The 25,305-nt window shown below is 38.5% G+C and overlaps 1 protein-coding gene across 9 annotated transcripts in view; it reads left to right on the forward strand.

Moving 5' to 3' along the window:
• The window catches only part of POU2F1 (POU class 2 homeobox 1), a 210,888-nt gene that overhangs the window by 139,300 nt on the left and 46,283 nt on the right, over positions 1 to 25,305 (forward strand). For 7 of the 9 annotated variants that reach the window (XM_063625101.1, XM_063625108.1, XM_063625103.1 and 4 more), the window contains 5 exons: positions 10,041 to 10,141; positions 14,691 to 14,744; positions 16,446 to 16,565; positions 18,633 to 18,821; positions 20,555 to 20,681. In XM_063625101.1, coding sequence (XP_063481171.1) covers positions 10,041 to 10,141; positions 14,691 to 14,744; positions 16,446 to 16,565; positions 18,633 to 18,821; positions 20,555 to 20,681 — 591 coding nt within the window. The remainder of the gene's footprint in view (positions 1 to 10,040; positions 10,142 to 14,690; positions 14,745 to 16,445; positions 16,566 to 18,632; positions 18,822 to 20,554; positions 20,682 to 25,305) is intronic. The other 2 variants (XM_063625107.1, XM_063625105.1) reach the window with 1 other exon arrangement.

Consider the following 25,305-nt stretch of genomic DNA (forward strand, 5'->3'; position numbering starts at 1 on the left):
TTTTTCACTGTGTTGCTCAAACTGGTGTCAAACTCCTGGCCTTAAGCGATCCTCCCATCTCTCAAATCTCTGGGATTATAAGTGCGAGCCTCCATGCCCAGCCATGTCTTTGTTTTTAAATAAAGTTTTATAATTTTCTGCCTATGGAACTTGCTGTATTTTGATAGATTTATTTTCAGGACTTTGTATCTTAAGTGTTTATAAATAAAATCTTTAAAAATTGTTTTCATTTGGAATATGCAAAGACAATTTTATTATTATTATTTTTTGAGACAGGGTCTCACTTTGTTGCCCACACTGGAGTGCAGTGGCAGGATCACGGCTCACTGCAGCCTCGACTTCCCTCAGCTTAGGTGATCCTCCCACCTCAGCCTCCTAAGTAGCTGGGACTATAGGCGCGTCCCACCATGCCTAGCTAATTTTTCTTTAGTTTTTTTTTTTTTCTTGTAGAGGCAGGGTTTCACCATGTTGCCCAGGCTGATCTCTAACTCCTGGGCTCAAGGGATCTGCCCCCTGGCTCACGCCTGCTGGGATTACAGGCGTGAGCCACCCTGCCCGGCCACAAAGGCAATTTTAAAGTAGATTTTGTGTGCTGCATCCTCATTAAACTCTCTTATTCTAATAATGAATTATTAGATTCCTTAGAATATTCTGTACACACAAATCACCTGCAAAGGGTTTTATTTTGTTTTTTCCAACTCAGATGTTTTCTTTTTTGTCTTGTTTTGCTGGATAGGCCTTGGAGTATGATAGAAGTAGTAGTAGTGTTACCAGTGGCAAATATCCAAGTTTCACAGCATCAAATGTGTTACCGGTAGAAGATATTTGAGTCACTGGCGGCAAATATATACGGGTCTGCAGCAACTTCATTTCTTGCCTCCTCAGAGGAAAGAATTCGACTGAGGGGCATAAGGCAGCAGAAGAGACCAAGGCAAGTTTCAGAGCATGAGTGGAAGTTTACTTATAAAGGCTTTAGAACAGGAAAGAAAGGAAAGTACACTTAGAAGAGTCCCAAGCAGGCATCAAGGTCAAGTGCAGTGTTTAACCTTGATCCTGGGACTTTATAGGCTGGCCCCTTTCCCATGATTCTTCCCTTGAGGTGGGCTGCGCACATGTGTAGTGCCCACCTTACCCTTGGAAGGTGAGCATGCGCAGTGTGTTTAGGAAGTTTTAGGCATGCCCATCTGAGGCTTTCTTCCCTTTTCTGGTGGTGTGCCCCCAGAAGGTCATACTCCGCCATTTTGTCTCTTAATGCACATGCTCAAGAAATTACTTCTCCCTGGTGCCTGCCTTCAATTAACACTTTAGCGCAACAGGTGTGGACCATTAGGAAATGGCCTCTCCCTGAAGCCGGCTGCCAATTTATCACTTAGAGAGGCAATATGAAAACTGCCAGACCATCACCCGACATTCCTAGTGGGCAAGGGAAGAGCCCTCTGCCCTGCTCATGCCTGTCTACCTACTGTAACAGTAACTGGCCCCCTTATCTTCTTAATCTTAAAAGGAAATGCTTTTAATTTTTCACCATAAACTATGATGTTTATTTATTTATTTTAATGCTTATTCTTTATCAAGTTAGAGAAACTTGTATTCCTATGCCAAGATTCCCCGCCCCCAACGCCTCATCCCCCCCACCCACCGCTTCTTTTTGAGACAGGGTCTCACTTTGTTCCCCAGGCAGGAGTGTAGTGGCGTCACGTGGGCTCACTGTGGCCTCAACCTTCTGGGTTCAAGCAGTCCTTCCCCCCTCAGTCCAAGTTGCTGGGACTACAGGTGTGCACCACCACGCCTGGCTGATTTTGGTATTTTTGGTAGAGTTGGGGTTTCATCATGTTGCCCAGGCTCGTCTCAAACTCCAGAGCTCAAATAATCCACCTGTCTCAGCCTCCCAAAATGCTAGGATTACAGGCGTGAGCCAGCACACCCAGTCCTTATGCCAAGAATTTTTTACCATAAGTGGATACTGAATTTGTCTAAGAGTTTTATGCATCTTTTGAGATTTCTGTGTGATTCCCCCCTGCCCTTTCTTGAACTTGGTGAATCTTATTAATTGATTTTTTTTTTCTTTTTTTGAGATGGAGTCTCACTCTGTCTTCAGGCTAGAGTGCAATGGCGCTATCTCGGCTCATTGCAACCTCCGCTTCCTGGGTTCAAGCAATCCCCCTGCCTCAGCCTCCTGAATAGCTGGGACTACAGGCGCGCATCACTACACCCAGCTAATTTTTGTATTTTTAGTAGAGATGGGGTTTCACCATGTTGGCCAGGATGGTCTTGATCTCTTGACCTCGCGATCTGCCTGTCTCGACCTTCCAAAGTGCTGGGATTACAGGCATGAGCCACTGCATCTGGTCTAATTGATCTTTTTTTTTTTTTTTTTTGAGAAGGAGTTTCGCTCTTGTTGCCCAGGCAGGAGTGCAATGGCGCGATCTCGGCTCACTGCAACCTCTGCTTCCCAGGTTCAAGTGATTCTCCTGCCTCAGACTCCCTAGATCTACCTTAGCCATAATATTTTATATTAATAGATTAGGTTTGCTATTATTGTTTAGTATTTTTTCATATATGTTTATGAATGGAACTGGCTTGTATTTATATTTTTCACACTTTATCAGGTTATGGTATCAAGGTTATGCTGGTCTCATAAAATGAGTTAGAAGTGTTTCTGGTTTTGTTGTTCTCTGGAAACGTTTGTGGAGGATTGGAATTATTTGTTCCTTGAATTTTTGGAAGCACTTGGGTAAAATCAACAAGGCTTTTTATTCTCTTCTTGGGAAGATTTTTACTTACCTACTAATCCAATTTCCTTAAATGCTGTGGGACTCTACGGATTTTCTATTTCTTCTTGAGTCAGTCTTGATAAGTTATATTTTCTATAGAGTTATTCATTTTTAAGTTTTAATTGTACTGACAATGCTTCACAATATATTCTTAATCTTTTTATTATCTGCAGCATTTTTTTTTTTTTTTTTTTTTTTTTTTGAGACAGGTTCTGACTGTGCTGCTCGGGCTGGTCTTGAACTCCTGGCCTCAAGTAATTCTTCTGCTTCAGCCTCTCTAGAGTGCTGGGATACAGGCTTGAGCTACTGCACCTGACCTGCAGCAGTTTTTGATATGCCTTTTTTGTTACACTTAAATTGTTTGTTTGCTCTTTCTCTCTTATTTTCTTGTTCCATCTTACCAGAGGTTTATAAGCTACAAAGTGACAAGATTCTTTTGAAAGAACCAAGTTGGTGTTTCTATTATGTGGAAGTTTTTTTTAATGGTATTCATTATTGGTCTTACCTTTATTTTTACCTTTCCCTCTATTTTCTTTGGATTTATTTATTTCTCAGTGCTCTTATCCTTATCTTCTCTGTACCATTTAATGGTATTAAACCACTCCATCCTTGTAGCTTTCTCGTCCCTGGCTCCTGAAGCACACTAGTCTTTTTTTAAAAAAACTATTTTTGTTTTAGATGTAGGGGGTAAATGCATAGTTTTAGATGCAGAGGGTAAACGCACAGGTTTGTTACTTGGGTATATCGCCTGATGCTGAGGTTTGGGATTCTAATGATTCTGTCACCCAAGTAGCAAACCTAGTACCTGTAGGTAGTTTTTCAGCCCTTGCCTTCTCCTTCCCGTCCCCTTTTTGGAATCCCTAGTGTCTGTTTCCATCTTTGTGTCTTATGTGTTTAACTCCCACTTAAATGTGAGAATATGTGGTATTTGATTTTCTGTTCTTGTGTTAATTCACTTAGGAAAATGGCCTCCAGCTGCATCCGTATTACTGCATGGATTTTGTTCTGTTTATGGCTGCATAGTATTCCACGGTGCATATGTACCATATTTTCCTTATCTAATCCACTGTTCTGGGCACCTAGGTTGATTCCATGTCTCTGCTGTTGTGAATAGTGCTGTGATAAACATGCAAATGCAGGTGTCTTTTGGGTAGAACAATTTATTTTTCTTTGGGTATATATCCTGTAATGGGATTGCTAGGTCGAATGGTAATTCTGTTTTTAGTTCATTGAGAAATTGCCAAACTGCTTTCCACAGGGACTGAACTAATTTGCATTCCTACCAACAGTGTGTACGTGGTTTTTTTTCAGCTTTGCCAACATTTGTGGGGTTTTTTTGTTTTTTGGTTTTTGGTTTTTGTTTTTGTTTTTTTTTACTTTTTAATAATAGTCTGCCTAGTGTGAGATGGTATCTCATTGTTATTTTGATTTGCATTTCTGATGATTAGTGATGTTGAGCATTTTTTCATGTTTGTTGACTGCTTGTATGTCTTCGAGACGTGTCTGTCTTTGCCTGCTTTTTAATGAAGTTTTTTTTCTTGTTGATTTAAGTTCCTTATAGATTTTGGATATTAGTCCTTTTTTGGATGCACAGTTTGCTAATATTTTCTCCTATTCTGTAGGTTGTTTATTCTGTTGATAGTTTCTTTTGATAGTTGGTTTTGGCCCTCAGTGTACCTATCTCCTCAGTCCTGTCTCTTTAGTTTAATTAAATCCCAATTGTCTGTTTTTATTTTTGTTGCATTTGCTTTTGAGTACTTAGTCATAAATTCTTTGCTTAGGCCAATGTTTACAAGAGTATCTCCTAGGTTTTCTTCTAGGGTTTTTACAGTTTGAGGTCTTACATGGAAGTATTTAATCCATCTTGAGTTAATTTTTGTATATAGTGAGACATAGGGGTCCAGTTTCATTCTTCTGCATATGGTCAGCCAGTTTTCCCAGCACCGTTGTAGGGTTCCTATTCCCCATTGTTTATTTTTGTTGACTGTGTCAAAGATCAGTTGGGTGTGGGTGTGGGGCTTTATTTTAGAGGTCTCTACTCTGTTATATTGGTCTGTGTATCTATTTTTGTACCAGTACCATGCTGTTTCATTACAGTAGCCTTGTGGTATAGCTTGAAGTCAGGTTATGTGATGCTTCTGGCTTTATTCTTTTTTGCTTAGGATTGCCTTGGCTATTCAGGCTCTTTTTGGTTCTATGTGAATTTTAGAATAGTTTTTTTCTAATTATGTAAAAAAAACTGATGTTGGCAATTTGATAAGACTGGTGTTGAATCTGTAGATTGCTTTAGGCAGTATAGACATTTTAAAGGTATTGATTTTTCCAACCCTCACACATGGAATTATTTTCTATTTGTTTGTGTCGTCTGTGATTTCTTTTAACAGTGTTTTGTAGTTCTCATAGATATCTTTCACCACCTTGGTTAGATGTATTCCTAGCTGTTTTTTATTTTATTTTATTTTATTTTATTTTATTTTGTGGCTACTGTAAATGGGATTGTATTCTTGATTTGGTTTTCAACTTGAACGTTATTGATGTATAGGAATGCTACTGATTTTTTTTTTTTTTTTTTTTGAGATGGAGTCTCGTTCTGTCGCCCAGGCTGGAGTGCAGTGGCGCAATCTCGGCTCACTGCAAGCTCCGCCTCCCAGGTTCACGCCATTCTCCTGCCTCAGCCTCTCTGAGTAGCTGGGACTACAGGCGCCCGCCACCACGCCCGGCTAATTTTTTTGTATTTTTAGTAGAGACGGGGTTTCACCGTGGTCTCGATCTCCTGACCTCGTGATCCGCCCGCCTCGGCCTCCCAAAGTGCTGGGATTACAAGCATGAGCCACCATGCCCGGCCTGGAATGCTACTGATTTTTGTACATTGATTTCGTATCCTGAGTCCACTGAAGTGATTTATCAGGTCTAGGAGTCTTTGAGCAGAATCTTTAGATAATTTTACTTGCACTTTTCCTATTTAGATGCTGTTTGTTTCTCTTGCCTGATTGCTGTGGCAAGGACTTTCAGTACTATGTTGAATAGCAGTGGTGAGAGTGGACATCTTTGCCTTGTTCTTAGGGGAAATGCTTTCAACTTTTGACTGTTCCGTATGATATTGGCTATGAATTTATCATAGATGGCTCTTATTATTTTGAGGTATGTTCCTTCAATGCCTAGTTTATTAGGAGTTTTTATTATAAAGGGATGTTAGATTTTATTGAATGCTTTTTTCTGGTTCTGTTGTGATGATCATACGGTTTTTGTTTTAATTCTGTTTGTGTAGTTAATCACGTACTGATTTGTATATGTTGAACCACCCTTGCATCCCAGAAATAAAGCCCACTTGATCATGGGGAATTGACTTTTTGATGTGCTGCTGGATTTGGATTACTAATATTTTGTTGAGGATTTTCGCATCTATGTTCATCAGGGATGTTGGCCTTTAGTTTTCTTTTTTTTGTTGTATCATTGCCAGATTTAGGTATCAAGATGATGCTGCTTTCATAGAAGAAGTTAGGGAGGAGCTTCTCCTACTTGATTTTTGGGGGATAGTTTCAGTAGAATTGGTACGAGCTCTTCCTTGTATAGCTGGTAAAATTTGGCTGTGAATCTATCTGGTCCAGGGATTTTTTGGTTAAGTTTTTTATTACTGATTTTGTTTAATTACTCGTTATTGATCTGTTCAGGATTTCTGTAAACACACTAATCTTGAAGGGTTTTTTTTCTCCTTTTCTAACTGCTCCTTCTGTTTCTCTATGTCTTCATGTCTCCTAATTTAGGTGCTCCTATTATGTCTCCTAATGTAGGGTGCTCCTTTTCTCCCAGGCACACAAGACCAAGTGCTATTTGGTTTCGGCCCCCAGTGTACCTACCTCCACATTTCTAGCTCATACTTAACTTCCAGTTGGGGTATGTATGTATATCTGTTTCTCTCTCCTTTCCTTTTAGTCCAATTTAGGTCTTTATGTTTTACAAGAATGATTTTCATGTAATAACTACTTTCTTCTACTTCTCACCTCCCAATGGAGCCTCAGTTGCCACAGTAAAAGAGGTTAACCTGCCTTGGCACCTTAAATTCCTCTATTTATCTGAGTAGTTATCTAAGAGTATTCTGTTTTACCTTACTACCTTTGAATACTGTTTTGTATTCTGTTATGAGGTGGTTAGTCCAGTGTGGCCACAATAGGTGACATAAGAAAAGCTCAGGAAAACAAAGTTTATTATACTCGCAGGTCCTAGAGACAGGAGGCACAGCACACCATGCAGGGTCACATGGGGAAGACACCAGAGTGGTGAGGAGGCAGAATATAGGAGTGAGTGGAAGGTTTAGGCCACTACCTTTACTGGGGTTTCTAAAGGGGAATAGTTAGGCCATCACCTTTTTGCAGTGGCATGATCGTAGCTGGTTGCAGCCTCGAACTCCTGGGCTCAAAGGATCCTTCCTGCCTCAGCCTCTGAGTAGCTGGAATTAGAGGGGAAAGCCACCCACTGGCTCTAGGCCACTACTTTTGTTGGGGTTTCTGTGGGAAAGTCAGGACAGAGTAAACAGTTTAGGATTGGCTAATTTGAATAATTTTAGAGGGCTTTGGGACCACCTAGGGGTCGTCTCTAGTTGCCCAGTACCTGGCCCTAGGATGAAGGCAGAATATTGCCTGTAGAGTCTGATTGAGGAAGTATGGCTCTAGATTGGTTAGTTTGTGTATCAAAGACATGCTCCTGGCTGGGCCCTTTGCTGTCTCCAAGAATTGACTAAACCTGGGAGGGGCAGTCTCTCCCCAGCCGGAAAGGTTTTTATGATGTCAAAATATCATAATATATTAAAAATGTAAGAACATTTTGCAATACAGAGACCATGCCTTCAGCTCCTCCTCCCCCAGAGGCAGAACCAGGGCACTTAAATACTGTTACCAGTAGACCATCATCAGTGTCTCTGTGTTATTCAGTGCTTTGTGACTTATAAGCAGCTTTGATAGCATTTTTATGGCAACTTGAAAGTGAAACCAGTATATAGATTTTCACAAACTCCATGAGAGTGGAATATTTGGTTCTGGAAGACCTCTTATTAGTAATGTGTTAATCTTTTGTTTTGTTTTTTTTTTGTTTTTTTTTTTTGAGACAGAGTCTCGCTCTGTCGCCCGGGCTGGAGTGCAGTGGCGCAATCTCGGCTCACTGCAAGCTCCGCCTCCCGGGTTCACGCCATTCTCCTGCCTCAGCCTCCGAGTAGCTGGGACTACAGGCGCCCGCCACCGCGCCCGGCTAATTTTTTGTATTTTTTAGTAGAGACGGGGTTTCACCGTGGTCTCGATCTCCTGACCTCGTGATCCGCCCGCCTCGGCCTCCCAAAGTGCTGGGATTACAAGCGTGAGCCACCGCGCCCGGCCGTAATGTGTTAATCTTTTAAGTGCTTGTCTCGGTTTTTCAAAATCTCATATTATTTTAGCCTTGTTGATTTATTTAATATATCTTGAGCATGTTTCTCTAATGGTGAACAGTCTCTTTTTCCTCCAGTTTTATTGAGGTATGATTGACAAAATAATATGCTGTACTATCTTAAAATCTCCACAAAGGGACTGATATCCTGCATAGGGATAGAGATAACAACTAATGACAAAATGCACGACTTTAAAATAGTGAAACTTCTACATGTGGCTTATGGAAGTGACTCTACTTACTTGACTAGAATGTTGTTGTGGAAAAAAATAAGAAAAAATAAAGGAGGTGATTCTAATTACATTTTATTTTCATGCAGGTTTTCAATTACTTGACATAAGCATGCACTCTTAATTTTACTAACTGTATATGTCTAAGTAGTTCTATAGTTTTCTATTTGTGGAAGACTTTAGGAAAAATATAAGAAGCGATTTTATGATTTTTAGGAAGTGAAATATTTATACATATCTTTTATAATTATCTCAAGGAAACAAATATGGCTCTGGTTCATGTGTTATACCTAATTATTCATTCTTACTTAAGTAATACATCCGCCAGAAATTAGGATGTGTATATTGGCAGACGTTAGCACTGTCTTACAAACTGCTGTAAGGTTCTGACTTTGTGCTCTTCTGACTGGTCTGCTTTGGATATGTGTGCACACGTAGGTGTAAGGATGGGAAGAATGGGGTGTTTGAGTGGTAGGAAATGGAAGTGTAGAACCGTATCTGTGGTCTAGACAATTCTTACAGATTCCTGTGGTCTGTTATATTTTATTCAGTACATGATGTTCTGGCTTTTTAAAATAATAACTGGATATAGTAATTTGGAAACAATGTATTATAATCCCTTAGAAAATATTTCTGGGTGTTAGGGTGGCATGTCTTTCCATAAATTAGCCCTATTCTAATATCAGTTCATAGCAGAAGTGGTTAAAAAGCAGTCGCATAACATTTTTCTTTTCTTTTTTTTTTTTTTTTGAGACAAGTTTTAGCTCTATTACCCAGGCTGGAGTGCAGTGGCATGATCTCGGCTCACTGCAACCTCCACCTCCTTGGCTCAAGCCATTCTCCCTCAGCCTGCGGAGTAGCCGGGACTTCAGGCGCACACCACCACACACCTGGCTGATTATTTATAGAGACGAGGTTTCACCATGCTGCCCAGGCTGATCTCGAACTCATGAGCTCAAGCCATCTACCCACCTTGGCCTCCCAAAGTGCTGGGTTTACAGGCATAAGCCATTACACCCAGCCTCGCATAACATTTTGAAAAATATAATTACAGCAGGGCCCTTGCTAATGAGATACATGCAGCAATCTATTGTTTAGGATTAAAGGAATTAGTACAGCTATTGTTTTCTTTATGCTTATCATGGAAAAGGTTGCTTTTTGCCATCAGATTGCTATTCATTAAAGTGTTCAGAGTTAATAATAAGTCTTTCTTGCTCTTGGCAAAGTCACCAGTGAATTTCTTCTGTCTAAACCACATATCAAGTAAGCTGAAAAATAGAAGAGAGCCTCAGGGTGTCTTTGAACTCTGTTCCTATGCTAGTTGCTCCAGTTGCTGCATTCACATCTGAATTTTCACATACCATCTTATGATTGTAATTTATTATTTATATTTTTGTTTCTGTTTCTTAAGCTTTATCAGTGTTTGTGTACTTGTCATGCAGTCCTGCTTTTAGAAGATAAACCATTTTACTGTTTCCTTTCTTTTGAATCCCTTCTTCTTGGAGGTACTTAGAAAAGTACTTATGCAAAATAGGTGCCTGATGAATGTTGGTAACTGAAATCTAGTGCTTTATTTCATTTACTTCTTTTAATAGTTGTAATTATTTTGCTTGCTTTCTAGGCACACAAACCAATGGTCTGGACTTTCAGAAGCAGCCTGTGCCTGTAGGAGGAGCAATCTCAACAGCCCAGGCGCAGGCTTTCCTTGGACATCTCCATCAGGTGGGAATGTTCTGCTCAACCATCAGTGAGAGTGAAAGATAGAGGCGTAAAGTACTGGGGCCTGAGGAAGTTATTTCAGAATGTGGGACCTTTTAACTTATTTAAAGCCTAGTGCTAATTATATGTAATTGTGTCATTGTATTTGGTTAGTATGAAATCCTATGGTTTAGTTGAATGTATAGTCATTGACCCCACAGGTGTGTGGGAAACAAAAGAATTCCTTGTTGTGAATGGAATGTGTGTAACAACTGGGTTATTGTTTTTATAAGTGGGTATCTGTGGTGGCTCCCTGATGGTAGCAAATTATCAAAATCATCCAAAAAGATGTAGCTACCATTGCCTGAGACCTGCTGTATAAGGCTCTGAGCTCCACGCTCATTTCTGTCCTCTAAAACAGTTCCAGACCATGACAGTTGATTTGGGCAACTACTCAGAGGCTTTTGCTTGACTGTGATCCCCGCCCCCTAGTTTGAGGTTCAAAAGACTCTGCCTCAACTTTATTACCCTATGTCACAACATTTGTTCCCTGGGTCTAAAACAGACCATGAATTCTGTTCATTCATGTTTTAGCTATAATGTAGAGGGAACGGGAATTAAAAAAACAAACACTGGCTACTCAATAGTTTTGGGATATGGAAGCTGGTTGAAAATGGAAAACAGTGAAAATAGTTGGGAGCTAGATTATCGGAGTGTCTCAACCTCTTATGTTCACAATTATATATTAGAGCAATATTTTGGTGGTCTATATGTGTTGATAGTAATGGTGCTAGTGATGGTGCCTAATGATGGTGGTGGTAGTGATTCAGTGAAAAACCCATATGGACATAAGACCTCCCAGATTACATATTAATATATTGAGTTACTGAGCACTGATTATATACATCTTACTAAAGTCTTTTCATCAAAATATGTCATCAGACCACCTAAACAATAAAAGAAATTCTTTTGAAAACAGGTAAAATCCTGGAAGCTGTTCTAAATCCCATTTATTTGTTCACAGACTCAAATGGATATCATGTAGGCAGCAGTTATCATCTGTTACAGTGAGGCCTAATGGAACACTTTTGCTCAGGCACATAGCTTCGTTTATATCTTTGAAATGGAAAAACTTTGACATTAACTTCCAGATAAAATATTAAGATGAATTAACATCTAAAATGAATTTTAAAATATATTTTAAATATATCCTAGAAGAAAAAAATGTTTTCATGTTGATTTTTTTTCTAAGAACATACTCAAGCCTCCAGTAATTTTTCTGGGTTCCTAAGAGGAATAGTATTTTTGACAGAATTTAGTCAATTATTTGGCACCTAGTAAGCATCTTTATCTGGCTTAAATATGTGATGGTCTAAATGTATTAAAAAATCCCTGAGGGTGCACAGATGATGTGCAGTTTTCTCCCCTCTGGGTCCAAATTCCAAGATGATTGCAAGTCTCCCTGTACCAGCTCCAAGACCTCTAGATCTAGCCACTGATTACCAAAATCATAGACCCTTCAATACCACCCAGATCAAAGGAGTGCAAACCAAAGAATTTTATTTGAAATTGCGACACCATTGAATCTCCCATCAAGACATAAGTCCTTGCATCTGATTAGCTACATAATTAACAGTGTGACACTTGCCTTCTATTTCCAACCCCCTTATTGACAGAATTAGCACCTTGAACCTTTCCTTACCATAATTATAATATACATACACAAAATAGATGGCTTTAGCTCTGTTGCCCCATTAACTATAAGTTCCATGAAAATGGAAACCTTTTGTTGTTTACCTGTATCCCAGCATTTACCAAAGAACCCCATAATACAACAGGTGTTCAGTAATTATTTGCTAAATAAAGTCATAGATGAGTAAATTGTCAAGTATGAGACTACTGAGGAAGAAATGATTAGCTTACCCTGTACAATCTAAGACATTTCTCTCAGGGTGATTTTTGAGCTGAGCCTTGAGGGGTGTTAGAAACTAGCTAAATGGAGTTGGTAAAGGAATGCTCTCTTCTTTTTATTTTTAACTTCCTGTTTAAAAAAAACTTTCAAATCTGTAAGAGTTACAACAATAGAACAGTGTTCATCTGAAAGCCCTTCACCTAGAATCACCAATTGTTACTATTTTTACCATATTTGCTTTATACCATATGTGTATATGTATGTATGTACACATACAAATTTTTTTTTGAGATGAGGTCTTATTATGTTTCCCTGGTTGATCTTCAACTCCTGAGCTCAAGTGATCTTCGTGCCTTCCATGTAACTGATTATAGGCGTACACCATGGCACCGAGCCAAAAAAAATTGTTTTTTGCTAATTCCTTTGAAAGTTGCAGACATTATAACCATTTACTTCTAAATACTTCAGCATGTTTTTCCTAAAAACAGCATTGTCTTATAAAACTACAGTGCAAATTTCAAATTCCAGAAATTTAACATTGATATGATATCATTTTCCAATATTGGCCCATATTTATATACTTCCTGCCCACAATCCAGTCCATACTTTGCATTTAGCTGTCATGTCTGTTAAGTCTTCTTCAATCCAGAACAATTCCTCAGCATGTCTTTGTCTTTCATGATATTGGCATTTTTGAAGAACAGAGGCCAGCTGTTTTATAGAATGCCCCTTTAACTTGAATATGATTGTTCCCTCAACGGCTGAATTCAAGTTATGCATTTTTGAAAGGAATACAACAGAAGTGATGCTGAATCCCTCTCGGTGTATTCAGAAGCCATATCATATTGCTTTGTCCCATTATTGTGATGTTAAGTTTGATTGTTTTATTAAGGTAGTGTTTATAAGATTTGTCCACTGTAAATATGTCTTTTTGCCTCCTGGTAGGTAATACTCTGTGAGGCAGTACTTTCAAGACTGTATAAATATCCCGTTCCTCAACAGACAGACTTTTACCCTGAAACTCAACAGACTTTTACCCTGAAACATAATAAGTAAAAATCACATAAAATTTTTATCTTCAAATCTTTGTACCTAAAGCTCTTTCCTTGGGCTCTTTGACTTCTTAGCCTTTAGGCCTTAAACATATTATCTGTTCAGATAGGCCTCTCGTGATTACACTGTATTTTAAATGTGTTCTACATATGTCTTCAGATTTTGTTTTTTTTGTGTGTGTTTGAGGGCTCTCATCTACTAACAGGACTAGCAGTTTCAAATAAAGGACATAGTAGTCAATTCATTTTAGCTCTTAACTCTTCACTGAGCTCCATACCAACATTTATATTTAATCTCAGGACATCCTGATGCTATGTGGTATATACAAATGGAACTCATTATCTTCTCTGTCCCTGTTAGTGGTACTACCATTTTCCAGTTGCCCAGATTTGAACCCAGGAATAATGCATGACTCTCTTTTTTTAATCTAAATCTAGTCAAGATCCTTATGTAGTGCATTGCAGAGACTTTCCTGTTTCCTACTTTTTATTCCCATTGCCACCATTCTAGTTTAGTTTTCCATTTATTCTAGCCTAGTTTATATTCTCTTTCTCCCTCCTCAGTCTTTCTTTGTTTCAGGACATTGACAGTTTTGAACAGTGTACACCAGTTATTTTGTAAGTGTTTCTGTTTGGGTTTGTCTGATTTTCATCATGGTTAGATTCAGATTCTACACTTTTGTTAGGGATGCAGCATAAGCAATGCTGTATTCCTCTCAGCGCATCATAGCAGAAGGCCTGTGTCTCCTTCCTGCTGACTCTTGTTTGTGTTCACTTGATTATTTGTCGGCCAGGTTTCTCCACTGAAAAGATACTATTTTACCCTTTGTAAGTATCAAGTATCATTGGAGACATAGTTGAGAACATGTAAATATCCTGTTACTCCTCAGATTTCTCACCCATTAGTTATCCATTGATGACTCTGCCTAAATCATAGTTATTATCATAGTTGCCAAATGATGGTCTTAATTCCATGTGTATCCTTATTTTCACATAACCATGATTTGAACTTTCTGAATGTATGAAATGTATTAAATGTTTTGACAGACTTTTATGTGTGGTTTATAGGATAGATTTCTTATTTCAGCTAAGAGTTTTAAGTTTGATTATAAATGTTTTAAGGACTTGGCTGTGTGGGTGTGTAAATATATTTCTACTCTGGTGTATACATGGAATATTTGAAATTAAAATAAGTAGATGGTTCTGATTGTTTCTAATAATAAATAATGTATATCGATAGCTTGTATGTTCTTTAACACAATGTGGAAGGTTAATTAAATTTTTAGAATCTAAGCATTCTGTGAATACAAACAGAATGTTATATAAGGAGCATTCAGTACAAGTGCGGCATGGCTGATAATGTTCATTTAGTGTGGGAAAACATCTTCAAAAAAAGATTAGCAGCATTTTTCTGTGGGACCAGTAGGGGTGGGATAGGGTGGGTTGAGAAGGGACTGAGCTTGTTCATAAAGTTTTAACTCCATAAGACAAACTTCTTTGTCTTCTCAGTTCTAGCTCGGTGACACATAGTAGACTTTATTTAGTGATGACAACCCCTTGTGATGAATGTCAACAGTATTAAGCTAGAACTTCCCCTGATTACTTATAGGTCCAACTCGCTGGAACAAGTTTACAGGCTGCTGCTCAGTCTTTAAATGTACAGGTAAGCTGGGACCTGGGATTATGGGTCAATCTTCTGTTTATTTTTTCTTATATTTTTCTATAGTGAACATATGTTTTATAATAGGAAATGCTTAGGAGTATTACCTTTTTAAAATTAGTGAATCTCGTGAAGATTCAAATAATGATAATTATTACCATTAATGAAAATCAACTTTATATTCTGCTACTGTGCATGAACCAAAGATGGACAGGAAAAGTCTACTTTCAAAGTTTTATGTGTAAGTTCAGTAAAAATGTTTCTAAGTTATACTGCTATAACACATACCTAAACACACAGCCTGAAAGTTCTCTTAAGTGCCAGTTTGTTTCCAAAAGGCTTGTTATTCATCATTTTTGATGTCTTAGGGAGACCTTATAGGGCAGAGGAAAGGGCACTGGACTGAGACACAAGGGTCTTAGGTTTGCATTCTCGTTCTGCCACTGACTAGCTGTGTGACCTTTGGCAAGTCACATAAGCTCCTTGAGTTCAGTTTTTCTCATCTGTATTTAAGTGGGGACATTTATAAGATTGCCAGAGTTCCTCTCCAACCTAAAATGTTAGGCTTCTAATAATTGTAATTAAACCTGTTCGTAGATATTGGTGGATAGACAATCAAAATGTTAAAACTTAAATCTGGCCACTTTCCTTCTTTGAACCATATGGCAAAACATGCAAAGTTCAAGTGTTAGACATTGCTCTCTTAATATTTCTATCAACCTGCTGGTTCCTTTCATTATAGTGTTTAGGTAACTAGCAGTCAAGAGGGAAAGACAGTATTATGGAAGATTGATTTCAGTGTTGCTAATGACTAAAGACCTTGGGTTGAGCATTTCATGAAACCCAGTTGAATATGGACCTAGTAACATGTAGGAACAAGGAGAGAAAAGAAAAAGAGATAATGTGACCTTACTTTCTGAGGGAGGGGAGGCGGAAAATTGCCTTGGTTGCCATGGTAAACTTTCATCCCTTAGAGAGATGTTGGCAAACAGGCTGTATCTCCAGTGCAGAATGTTTACAGTCCTGCACTATAATTACCTCTCAATGACTGGCAGAATTAATCAGAGCATTTATGTTAATTAGCCTTGCTGCAGTCCCCAAAACAGGTGGTGAGAAATATGCAAATCTATGCAGAATTTTAATGCTTTGCATAACCAGTTTTAATTACCATAAAATTTTCTCTTCGTGCCCCTCTCTCTTGACTGCAGCACTTTCTCTCTGAGCTTGTGTGTTAGTTGATGGGAGTTGCTAGATTTACCGTTCTGTAAAATATTAGGTGGAAAGTTCTGTGGATCAAGTAATCATTCTCTGAGATGGTATATGGAGAAGTTTCAGACTGACCACCAGGTGTATGTTTAAATATTGGTTTGGAAGGTCTAATGTAGAGGTGAATTGAAAATCTATTCTTCCCTTTACCCCCTATTTCTAGAGTTGAGGAATTAGGGGCTATGAAAAAAATCTATAAATTTGTGGGGGATGACTATTTTTAAAAATTATAATAGCAGCTTTGCTGGCATTGGAATTAAAAAGTTTAAAAACTTAGTATGTGAAACTAGGAAAATACAAAGAAAAGAAAGGAGGTAAACCAGAACTCATGACTGAATAAGCCCATGTTTTAAATGATTCCTAAAAGATGGGGTTTTAAGTACATTTCTTTTAATCAACTATTTGCAATCTTTTATTTCCTACCCCACCCCACCTCAGTCTAAATCTAATGAAGAATCGGGGGATTCACAGCAGCCAAGCCAGCCTTCCCAGCAGCCTTCAGTGCAGGCAGCCATTCCCCAGACCCAGCTTATGCTAGCTGGAGGACAGATAACTGGGGTAAGTGTTCACTGAGAGAATTACAATAAACTTTTTCTGTGTCAGAACTGCCATTGGCCAATAGCTGATTAGAATTGTTTACCATAGCTGGCAGTAACATAGCTATGCCTGGCACTATTGTGTCTTTAAGGAACTTCCTACACTATAGGTAGTAAGTTGCTCTGAAAAAGGAATTATCTTTGTCGTAAGTTTTCAGGATATCTTTTATTAGAATTGTAGATGCTCTGGATAAATTAAAAACTTTATTAAACCCCTGTTTCAGGTGTTGCTTCATCATGCAATGGAGTAAGTATCATATAGTTGAGATCATTACCCTGAAAATGGCAGTTGTCCATTTGGCATTAAGACATCGCTGCAGGGTAGAAGTTAAAGAATGGATTAGTACCTGCAAAAGAAAAACATTTTTCTTTAAGTTACTGTGTAATGGTCTAAAATAAAGCATGTGGCTTCATATCCTAGCTCTGCAGCTTACCGTATGGCCTAATTACTTCATTTCCCTCTACCTGTTTTCCTTCTGTTAAATGGAGATACTAATAATACTTATCTCACATTACTGTTGTAAAGATTGGAGATAATACATGTAAAGCTTATAGAACAGTGCTTGGCATGTATCATTCAACAAATATTGTTTATTTTTATACTTGATCTTAGCCAAAAGGCTGAGAAGGTCTGTCATTTATTTTTTATTGTTAATAAATTGGCCTGTGTGGCTATATTAAGCTTTTAAGTTTTCAGCTGTCTTTTCTCTAAGGCACCATTTGAAATATTTTTCCAATTGTTGAAAATTTGTGTATTAAATTATCTTTGTGGGGATTGGTTTAGGGCAATGGTAAGAAATAGTTATTATTCAATTCACATCACATTAACTCCCAAGAATTTCCTGGGGTTTTTTTTTTTTTTTCTTTCTTTCTTTTTTTCCCAGTTAAGTGTGTTTTGTCGGTGGACAACTGTTTTAAGAACTGTTGCAAAATTGTTTACAAAATCCCATCAGTAGAGATATATGTATGTATATATATTATATAAAAATTAAAAATATACTTTATATACACACATATCCTTTGAAGGGTATTGAGTTTTTTAATGGTTTGGTTTTGAGCCTTCTGTTTCTAATGCACAAATTGTGTCTGATTCTTTTAGAGGAGGTTGTGGCACTAAGTGACTGTACATATACTTCAGAAAATTATGGTTCCATCTTGTTTGATCAATCAGAACTTGTCACCAAAAGAAAAGTAGAACACATTTACTGCTTTGATTTAAGTGTGTTTGAAATAAGTTGCATTATGAAAACAACTTTAAATATGCTCTAAATACATTTCCTACTTTACTATTTGGGTCTTGTTTTTGGTGACTAGCGTCTGCAATAGTAAGAGGGAGTTGGGATTCTAAGTTCCTGTGGCTGGAGCTTCTATTAAACCTGGACATTTGGGTTCATTTGCATGTAAAGAGAACGGTTATCACCACCTGTTTCATAGAGATAATGTGTTGGGAAGGAGATGTAAAGTTGCAGAGACTCAATGCTTTCAATAACAGAAAAGACTGTGTTAGGGAGGGGCCTGTAGGGAGACTTGGAAAAGAAACAAATGGAGCCCATATTCTTTAGTCATATCTTTGGACTTAATGGAAATGATGGAATATGGCAGGGATTCATGCTAATGGGAAGCAGCTGGGCCTTATCAGTTCTTTCCTTGGTTATATCCAGCATCCTTGTTCCTCATTCATCTGATTAATCACTTGCTGTTTGGTTGGGTGTAAATTTCTTCTCATATCTTGTCAGTGGTGATTCTTCTTTTTTTCTTGCTTACTAGTTAATTACTTTTTTGCCCAAACCCTAGGGCCCTGGACAAGCTTGAATGATTAAGTCCAGAGTGGGGACCACCATTTTAATTTAAATGTTCTGCTAGTAATGGTAGTTTGATCACTGATGAACATTTTACCTGTCTGCTAAGCAAGTGAAGTTGGGTAGCTAGGGACTGATATTATTTGAGTTACCTATTTTAAAGCAGTTGGCTTGCATTAGGAGACTTTCTCCTTCAACACTTTCCCATTATGTGTTCTGGTTTTGTTTAGCTTACTTTGACGCCTGCCCAGCAACAGTTACTACTCCAGCAGGCACAGGCACAGGCACAGCTGCTGGCTGCTGCAGTGCAGCAGCACTCCGCCAGCCAGCAGCACAGTGCTGCTGGGGCCACCATCTCCGCCTCTGCTGCCACACCCATGACGCAGATCCCCCTGTCTCAGCCCATACAGATCGCACAGGTGAGTGAGGAACTCCAATAGCTGGGGCAGCAAGTGAGGAATAAAGTGGCAGGTTTTAGTTAATGTTAAATTAGCTTTTTGATTGTTAGCGTGGGGCCTTAACTGCCTGAGGAGCTCTAGATCAGTGAGGTAAGCGGTACCCTTCCTTACCACTGAATTAGAAATGTTTGTTTGCTTATTGTAGTTGATATTATAAACATATAGCTGATTATTTGAATAACTGACTTTATATTAAGTGACAATTCTTGAATAATTAGCTGGCATATTTTTGAAGCAGGGGATTACTGTATTTATTTTAATTAGCTAATTACAGCAGACATGGATTTTTTTTCACGTGCTCTGCGGTGAATGTTGCCACCCATGTGTGAGACAGACAGTGAGTCATCTCTGCTATGGAGTGATTAATATGCAGAACATTATTGCATTAGAATGTTGTTTGGTTTCAATTTTCACATTTTAGGGCAAAGTATCTAGAGATAATAAAAATTTATTTAAGAAGCGCCAGGCACAGTGGCTCACGCCTGTAATCCCAGCACTTTGGGAGGCCGAGGCGGGCAGATCACTAGGTCAGGAGATCGAGACCATCCTGGCTAACACGGTGAAACCCCGTCTCTACTAAAAATACAGGTACCGAGCAGGTGCCTGTAGTCCCAGCTACTCGGGAGGCTGAGGCAGGAGAATGGCGTGAACCCAGGAGGCGGAGCTTGCAGTGAGCCAAGATAGCGCCACTAAAAAACAAACAGAAAAAAATTGTCTAAGAAGCATACACAATAGTACCAAGGAGGAAAATAAATAAAATCTTTAATCTCAAGAAGAGGAAAAAGGTATAAGTAGTTATATCAGTAAAATATATGAAGAGTTATTATGAATCTAATTGTTAGACAGCTGTCTTTATCCCTCTCAGAAAAGACTCAGAAATGGACTTAACTTGTAGCAAGAGTTTGACTAACCATTTAAAAAGAGCTAATTAACTATAAGAGTAGAGATAGATATCAGACTAGTCTTTATACAGTCTTTTTCAAGATGATGTTTTGATTTTGGCCACTTTCTCATCACCAAATAGATGTTTTTAGTGCCTAAGCTGTGAGACCCTATATTAACATTAGTCTAAATAAGATAACGTACATGAAAACACTTTGAAAATTATAAAACAGTAGGCCAATGTAAGATGCTGTTGTTAGGGATCAAATTTTTATATGGATAGCTATTTTTGGTTTTAAAAAATTGAATACTTTAGAACATGTGGAAAAGGGCAAAAAAATTGAATACTGATTTTTCAGTTGAGTTAGATAAGCTATTGTCAAATGTCATAAGTCATTATAGGCCCTTTATTGATGGAAATTCAGATGTAACACGATCAATTTTTATTTAAGAGAAAAATCAATCAAATATTTAAGAACTCTTCTCACTTGATTTTTAAAACCCGTATTGATCTTTACATGATAAAAAACAGAAGTATATTTGTTCTGAGGGAATTTTAAAGAACCATTGAAAATTAGGCTTATCATAGCAATATATGTCAGTCCACAAAAATAGTCAGTTGCAGAGGCTCCAGGTTGCTTCACATGCTTTGTCAAGCACACACAGAGCATACCCTGTCTGGAATATTAAAGCATGCCAAGTATTTACTCTTCTTTATTTGGATGTGACAGAAGTCATCAGCTGGAAGCCTTATAATTAAGCGAACTTTTATTTGAGAATCTCCAATCCATGTTTTAATTCCAATTTTTCAGGATCTTCAACAACTGCAACAGCTTCAACAGCAGAATCTCAACCTGCAACAGTTTGTGTTGGTGCATCCAACCACCAATTTGCAGCCAGCGCAGTTTATCATCTCACAGACGCCCCAGGGCCAGCAGGGTGAGCTCCTCCTTAGAGCTTATTAGTGGTATACCAAGGCTGTTCGCTGAATGTTACACATGCGTGAACTACTATCATTTTGGCCCTGAAACTATTAGAACAATGTTTTTATTAAATTTTATTTGATTATAAGCTTTTGTTTAAAAAAATGTTTTGTTTTGTTTTTTGTCATAAATACCACATTATTGAAGGTTGCCCTGAACTGCCATTCATCTACTTAATCACTAAGGGAGAACCAAGAGTTTGGCCAAAAGTCTAAGTGAAATTATTCAACATGCCAAACATAAATTGGATAAGTTGCTGCTAGTGTTTTGATTGTTTTTCATGGCAGTGTATTCAAAGAATATAGACTGAGTGTTGAAAGTATGTGCTTCTAACCATTGTTTTTTTAATTTAAGGAGGAAAGACTGTTATAATAGGAACTACAAATTTCGTGAGTTATAAAAAACATCTTTGAGTCCTTTGAGTGGTAAATGTTATATAATTAATATATCAAACAACCACTCATCTGTACGGTCAGTTAATGTGATCAGGGTGGAGAATGTCAGAGTATCAAGGCTTCAACTCAAGGAACATTAGTGCATCACTAACAATTCTTTATTATTTCTGAGCGGGTTTTTTTGCCTTTTTTCTTCTTGATCATTCATTCCAAAATCTTTTGTCATGAAGTAATTATTCTAGCATATGTTCAAGACTCAAAGATGAGTAATTCAGTGTTTACTTGCAGAGAGCTCACAATTTAGTGGCAGGGAAGCAGACCTAAATTGTGTTAGATTTGATATGCACACAATGCTATGGGAACCAAGCAAAGAGACCCCTGTAACTTTGTGCTCAGATAAGTCTTCACAGTGAATTTGGGAAAATGCATTCATAGGCTTACAAAAGAGAAGATGTCAGTCTTGGAAAACGAGCAGCATTTGCAAACCTTAGAAACATGGAAGAAAAATCAATAAGCTGTGTTTGAGAACTATAAGTAGTGCCTTACAACTGCAGAATAAGTTTGCATATGCAGGTAATAGTGAAATTTGAACCCAGAAAGATTAGCAGAGACCAGATCATTAAAGAACCTTAGATTAAGTTTCCAGGAGTTTGACCTTAAATCCTATAGCTTAGTGCTTCCTAAGATTTGATTTATTTAAGAGTCATTGGTGGCCAGGCGTGGTGGCTCATGCCTGTAATCCCAGCACTTTAAGAGGCCGAGGCAGGCAGATCACGAGGTCAGGAGATCGAGACCATCCTAGCTAACACAGTGAAACCCCGTCTCTACTAAAAATACAAAAAAAATAGCCAGGCGTGGTGGCAGGCGCCTGTAGTCCCAGCTACTCAGGAGGCTGAGGCAAGAGAATGGTGTGAACTGGGGAGGCAGAGCTTGCAGTGAGCCAAGATCGAACCACTGCACTCCGGCCTGGGCGACAGAGCGAGACTCTGTCTAAAAATTTAAAAAAAAAAAAAAATCACTTGAGGAATTAGAAAAGTTTCCTGAGCCCTAACTAACCCCAACCTCCCAATTATTTTTATTATTATTTTTAAACTTTTAGGTTCAGGATTACACTCAGGTTTGTTATGTAGATAAACTACATGTCATAGGGATTTGGTGTACAGATAATTTTATCACCCAGGTAATAGGCATAATACCTGATAGGTAGTTTTTTCAATTCTCATCTTCCTCCCACCCTCTACCCTCAAGTAGGCCCTGGTGGCTGTTGTTCCCTTTGTGTGCGTATGTACTGAAAGTTTTATGGCTGTATAGTATTCCATTGTGTATATGCACCACATTTTTTTTTAATCCAGTCTAGTGTTGATGGATATTTAGGTTGATTCCATGTCTTTGCTGTTGTGAATAGTGCTGCAGTTAACATACACACAGGTATGTGTCTTTATGGCAGAAAAATTTATATTCCTTTGGGTATATACCCAATAATGGGATTGCTGTATCAAATGGCAATTCTCAGTTCTTTGAGAAATCGCCAAACTGCTTTCCACAATGGCTTAACTAATTTACATTCCCACCAGCAGTGTGTAAGTGTTCCCTTTTCTCCACAAGCTCGCCAGCATCTGTTATTTTTTGAGTTTTTTTGTTTTTTGTTTTTTGGGATTTTAAGAGATGGAGTTTCACTCTTGTTGCCCAGGCTAGAGTGCAATGGCGCGATCTCGGCCCACCGCAACCTTCGCCTCCCGGGTTCAAGCAATTCTCCTGCCTCAGCCTCCCAAGTAGCTGGGATTACAGGCATGCACCACCATGCCCAGCTAATTTATTTTTATTTTATTTTATTTTATTTTATTTATTTATTTATTTTTGAGACATAGTTTCACTCTTGTTGCCCAGGCTGGAGTGCAGCAGCACAATTTCAGCTCACTGCAACCTCCACCTCCCGGGTTCAAGTGATTCTCCTGTCTCGGCCTCCTGAGTAGCTGGGATTATAGGCGCCCGCCACTATGCCGGGCTAATTTTTGGTTTTTAGTAGAGATGAGGTTTCACCATGTTGGTCAGGCTGGTCTCAAACTCCTGACCTCAGGTGATCCGCCCACCTCAGCCTCCCAGAGTGCTGGGATTACAGGCGTTAGCCACCGCATCTGGCCTTTTTTTTTTTTTTTTGAGATGGAATAAATAGGAAATGGATTCACAGGCTCCTCGTTCTTGCTCTATTTCTTTTGTTGTTTTGTTTGTTTGTTTATGAGATGGAGTTAAATGGCACGATCTTGGCTCACCGCAACCTCTGCCTCCCAGGTTCAAGCGATTCTCCTGCCTCAGCCTCCCAAGTAGCTGGGATTACAGGCACGCGCCACCACACCCAGCTAATTTTGACTATTCTTTTTTTTTTTTTTTTGAGACCGAGTCTTGCTCTGTCACCCAGGCTGGAGTGCAGTGGCACAATCATGGCTCACTGCAGTCCCAGCTTCTTGGGATCAAGCAATCCTCCCACCTTAGCCTTTAAAGCAGCTGGGACTACAGTGTGTACTACCTCACCTGGCTAATTGAAAAAAAAAAAAAAAGTTTTTTGTAGAGACATGTCTTGCTGTGATAGCACAGGCTGGTCTTGAACTCCTGGGTTCAAGTGATCGTCTTGCATCAGCCTCCCAAAGTGCTGGGATTATAGGCATGAACCACTGTATCCGGACTCACTTTGAGGAGTCTAATGTGAATGGCCCAGTATCTTCCAATAAGAAAGTCTTCTGTCAACTCTGCTAAACCACAGATTTAATCAGAAAAGTGGCATTTCCAAGTTTTTATTTAATAAAGTTCATGTTGAAACTTGGGTAGGGAAAATTGGTAAGTAAGGAGGTAGATGGACAGGACCTGGTGGCCAATTATATTTGATTAATGATAGGAAAGAGGTATCTAGGTATAATGCCTGGGTTTTTAGAAAACTACAAGGGTTGATAGGGTCAGAGAAAATATATATGTAGTATTAGAAGAACCTTGGTGAAACCAACCTTTTAGGTGTAAAGGATTAAGTAGATTCAAAAGATACTGCATTTTCAGAAGTCAAAAACTAGTGGAGAGTGGTAATCGCAATGGAAGAAAATTCCAAGAGGGAAGGAGAAGGTGACCTAGATCAGAAAGACTTAGGTCAATGCGAAGTGTGTTTATTAGGTTTGTTAATTGCCAAAGCCTTAAGATAGAATGAGATTGCCTTCATTCACTTTCAGCAAAGCCGAGGGCATTGTCTTTCCCTTTTCAAATCTGGGACCTCATTTTATTTCAATTTTATTTGTCTCAAATCAAGATAGTAGGAATAATGAATTACTGTTCATTCTGATTTTTTGGTATTTGCAAAAGTATGTGTATGTTTTTAAACACTCCCCCAACTTCCAGACTTTTATAACATTGGGAAAATAGCACAGATAATGTAATACTGATTGGCCTTAGAGCCAGTGACCCTGGACAACTCACCTAACCTTTCTGAGTTTCACGTATTTCCCTTTTTATCTTCCCCTTCACTTACATGGGTGAATTACAAAAAAAGTTTTACTACCCTAACATCAGGAAGGTCATTATAATGTAGTAGCAAAGAGCATAGACTCTAAAGCCAAACTGTCTCTTTGTAAATCTTGGCTCTGCCACTTACCTGTGTGTCCTTGGGAAAGTTAACTTTATGGGCACCTGTTTCCTCAACTATGATATTAGGATACTTTCAGTGTTCACCTCTAAGGGTTGTAGGGAGTCAACAATTTAAACACATGTAAGGCACCTTTTAGAAAGGTGCCTCATACGTAGTAACCTCTCTAAATCTTTGCTGCTGTTATCATTATGACATTATCATGATATCAGTATCATCCTCAGTCAACAAACGATAGATAACTCAGAGAATGAAAAGGTTGTTCCTTTATATAGTTTCCCTAGAATCACCTTGTACGGCTGCTGCTGAGTTGCAATCATTCGTTAGTCATATGTGACCTAGATTCCATTTTCTAAGATTATTCAACAATGTAGAGGATCAGCATAGTGGAAATACGTCTATAAACATTTCTAGGAATTGAATTCATTGTAATTAATAGCATCAGAGAAGCTGAAAATCCAAAGAGCTAATCTCTTAACTTCATGATGGAGGACAAAGATTTTATCTTTTGGAATTTTAACAATGTTTCCAGCATGAGATTAGCCTTCAATATTGATTTCTGG

This window comes from Symphalangus syndactylus, chromosome 12, assembly GCF_028878055.3.
Source record: "Symphalangus syndactylus isolate Jambi chromosome 12, NHGRI_mSymSyn1-v2.1_pri, whole genome shotgun sequence".
In the NCBI taxonomy this organism is placed as follows: domain Eukaryota; kingdom Metazoa; phylum Chordata; class Mammalia; order Primates; family Hylobatidae; genus Symphalangus; species Symphalangus syndactylus.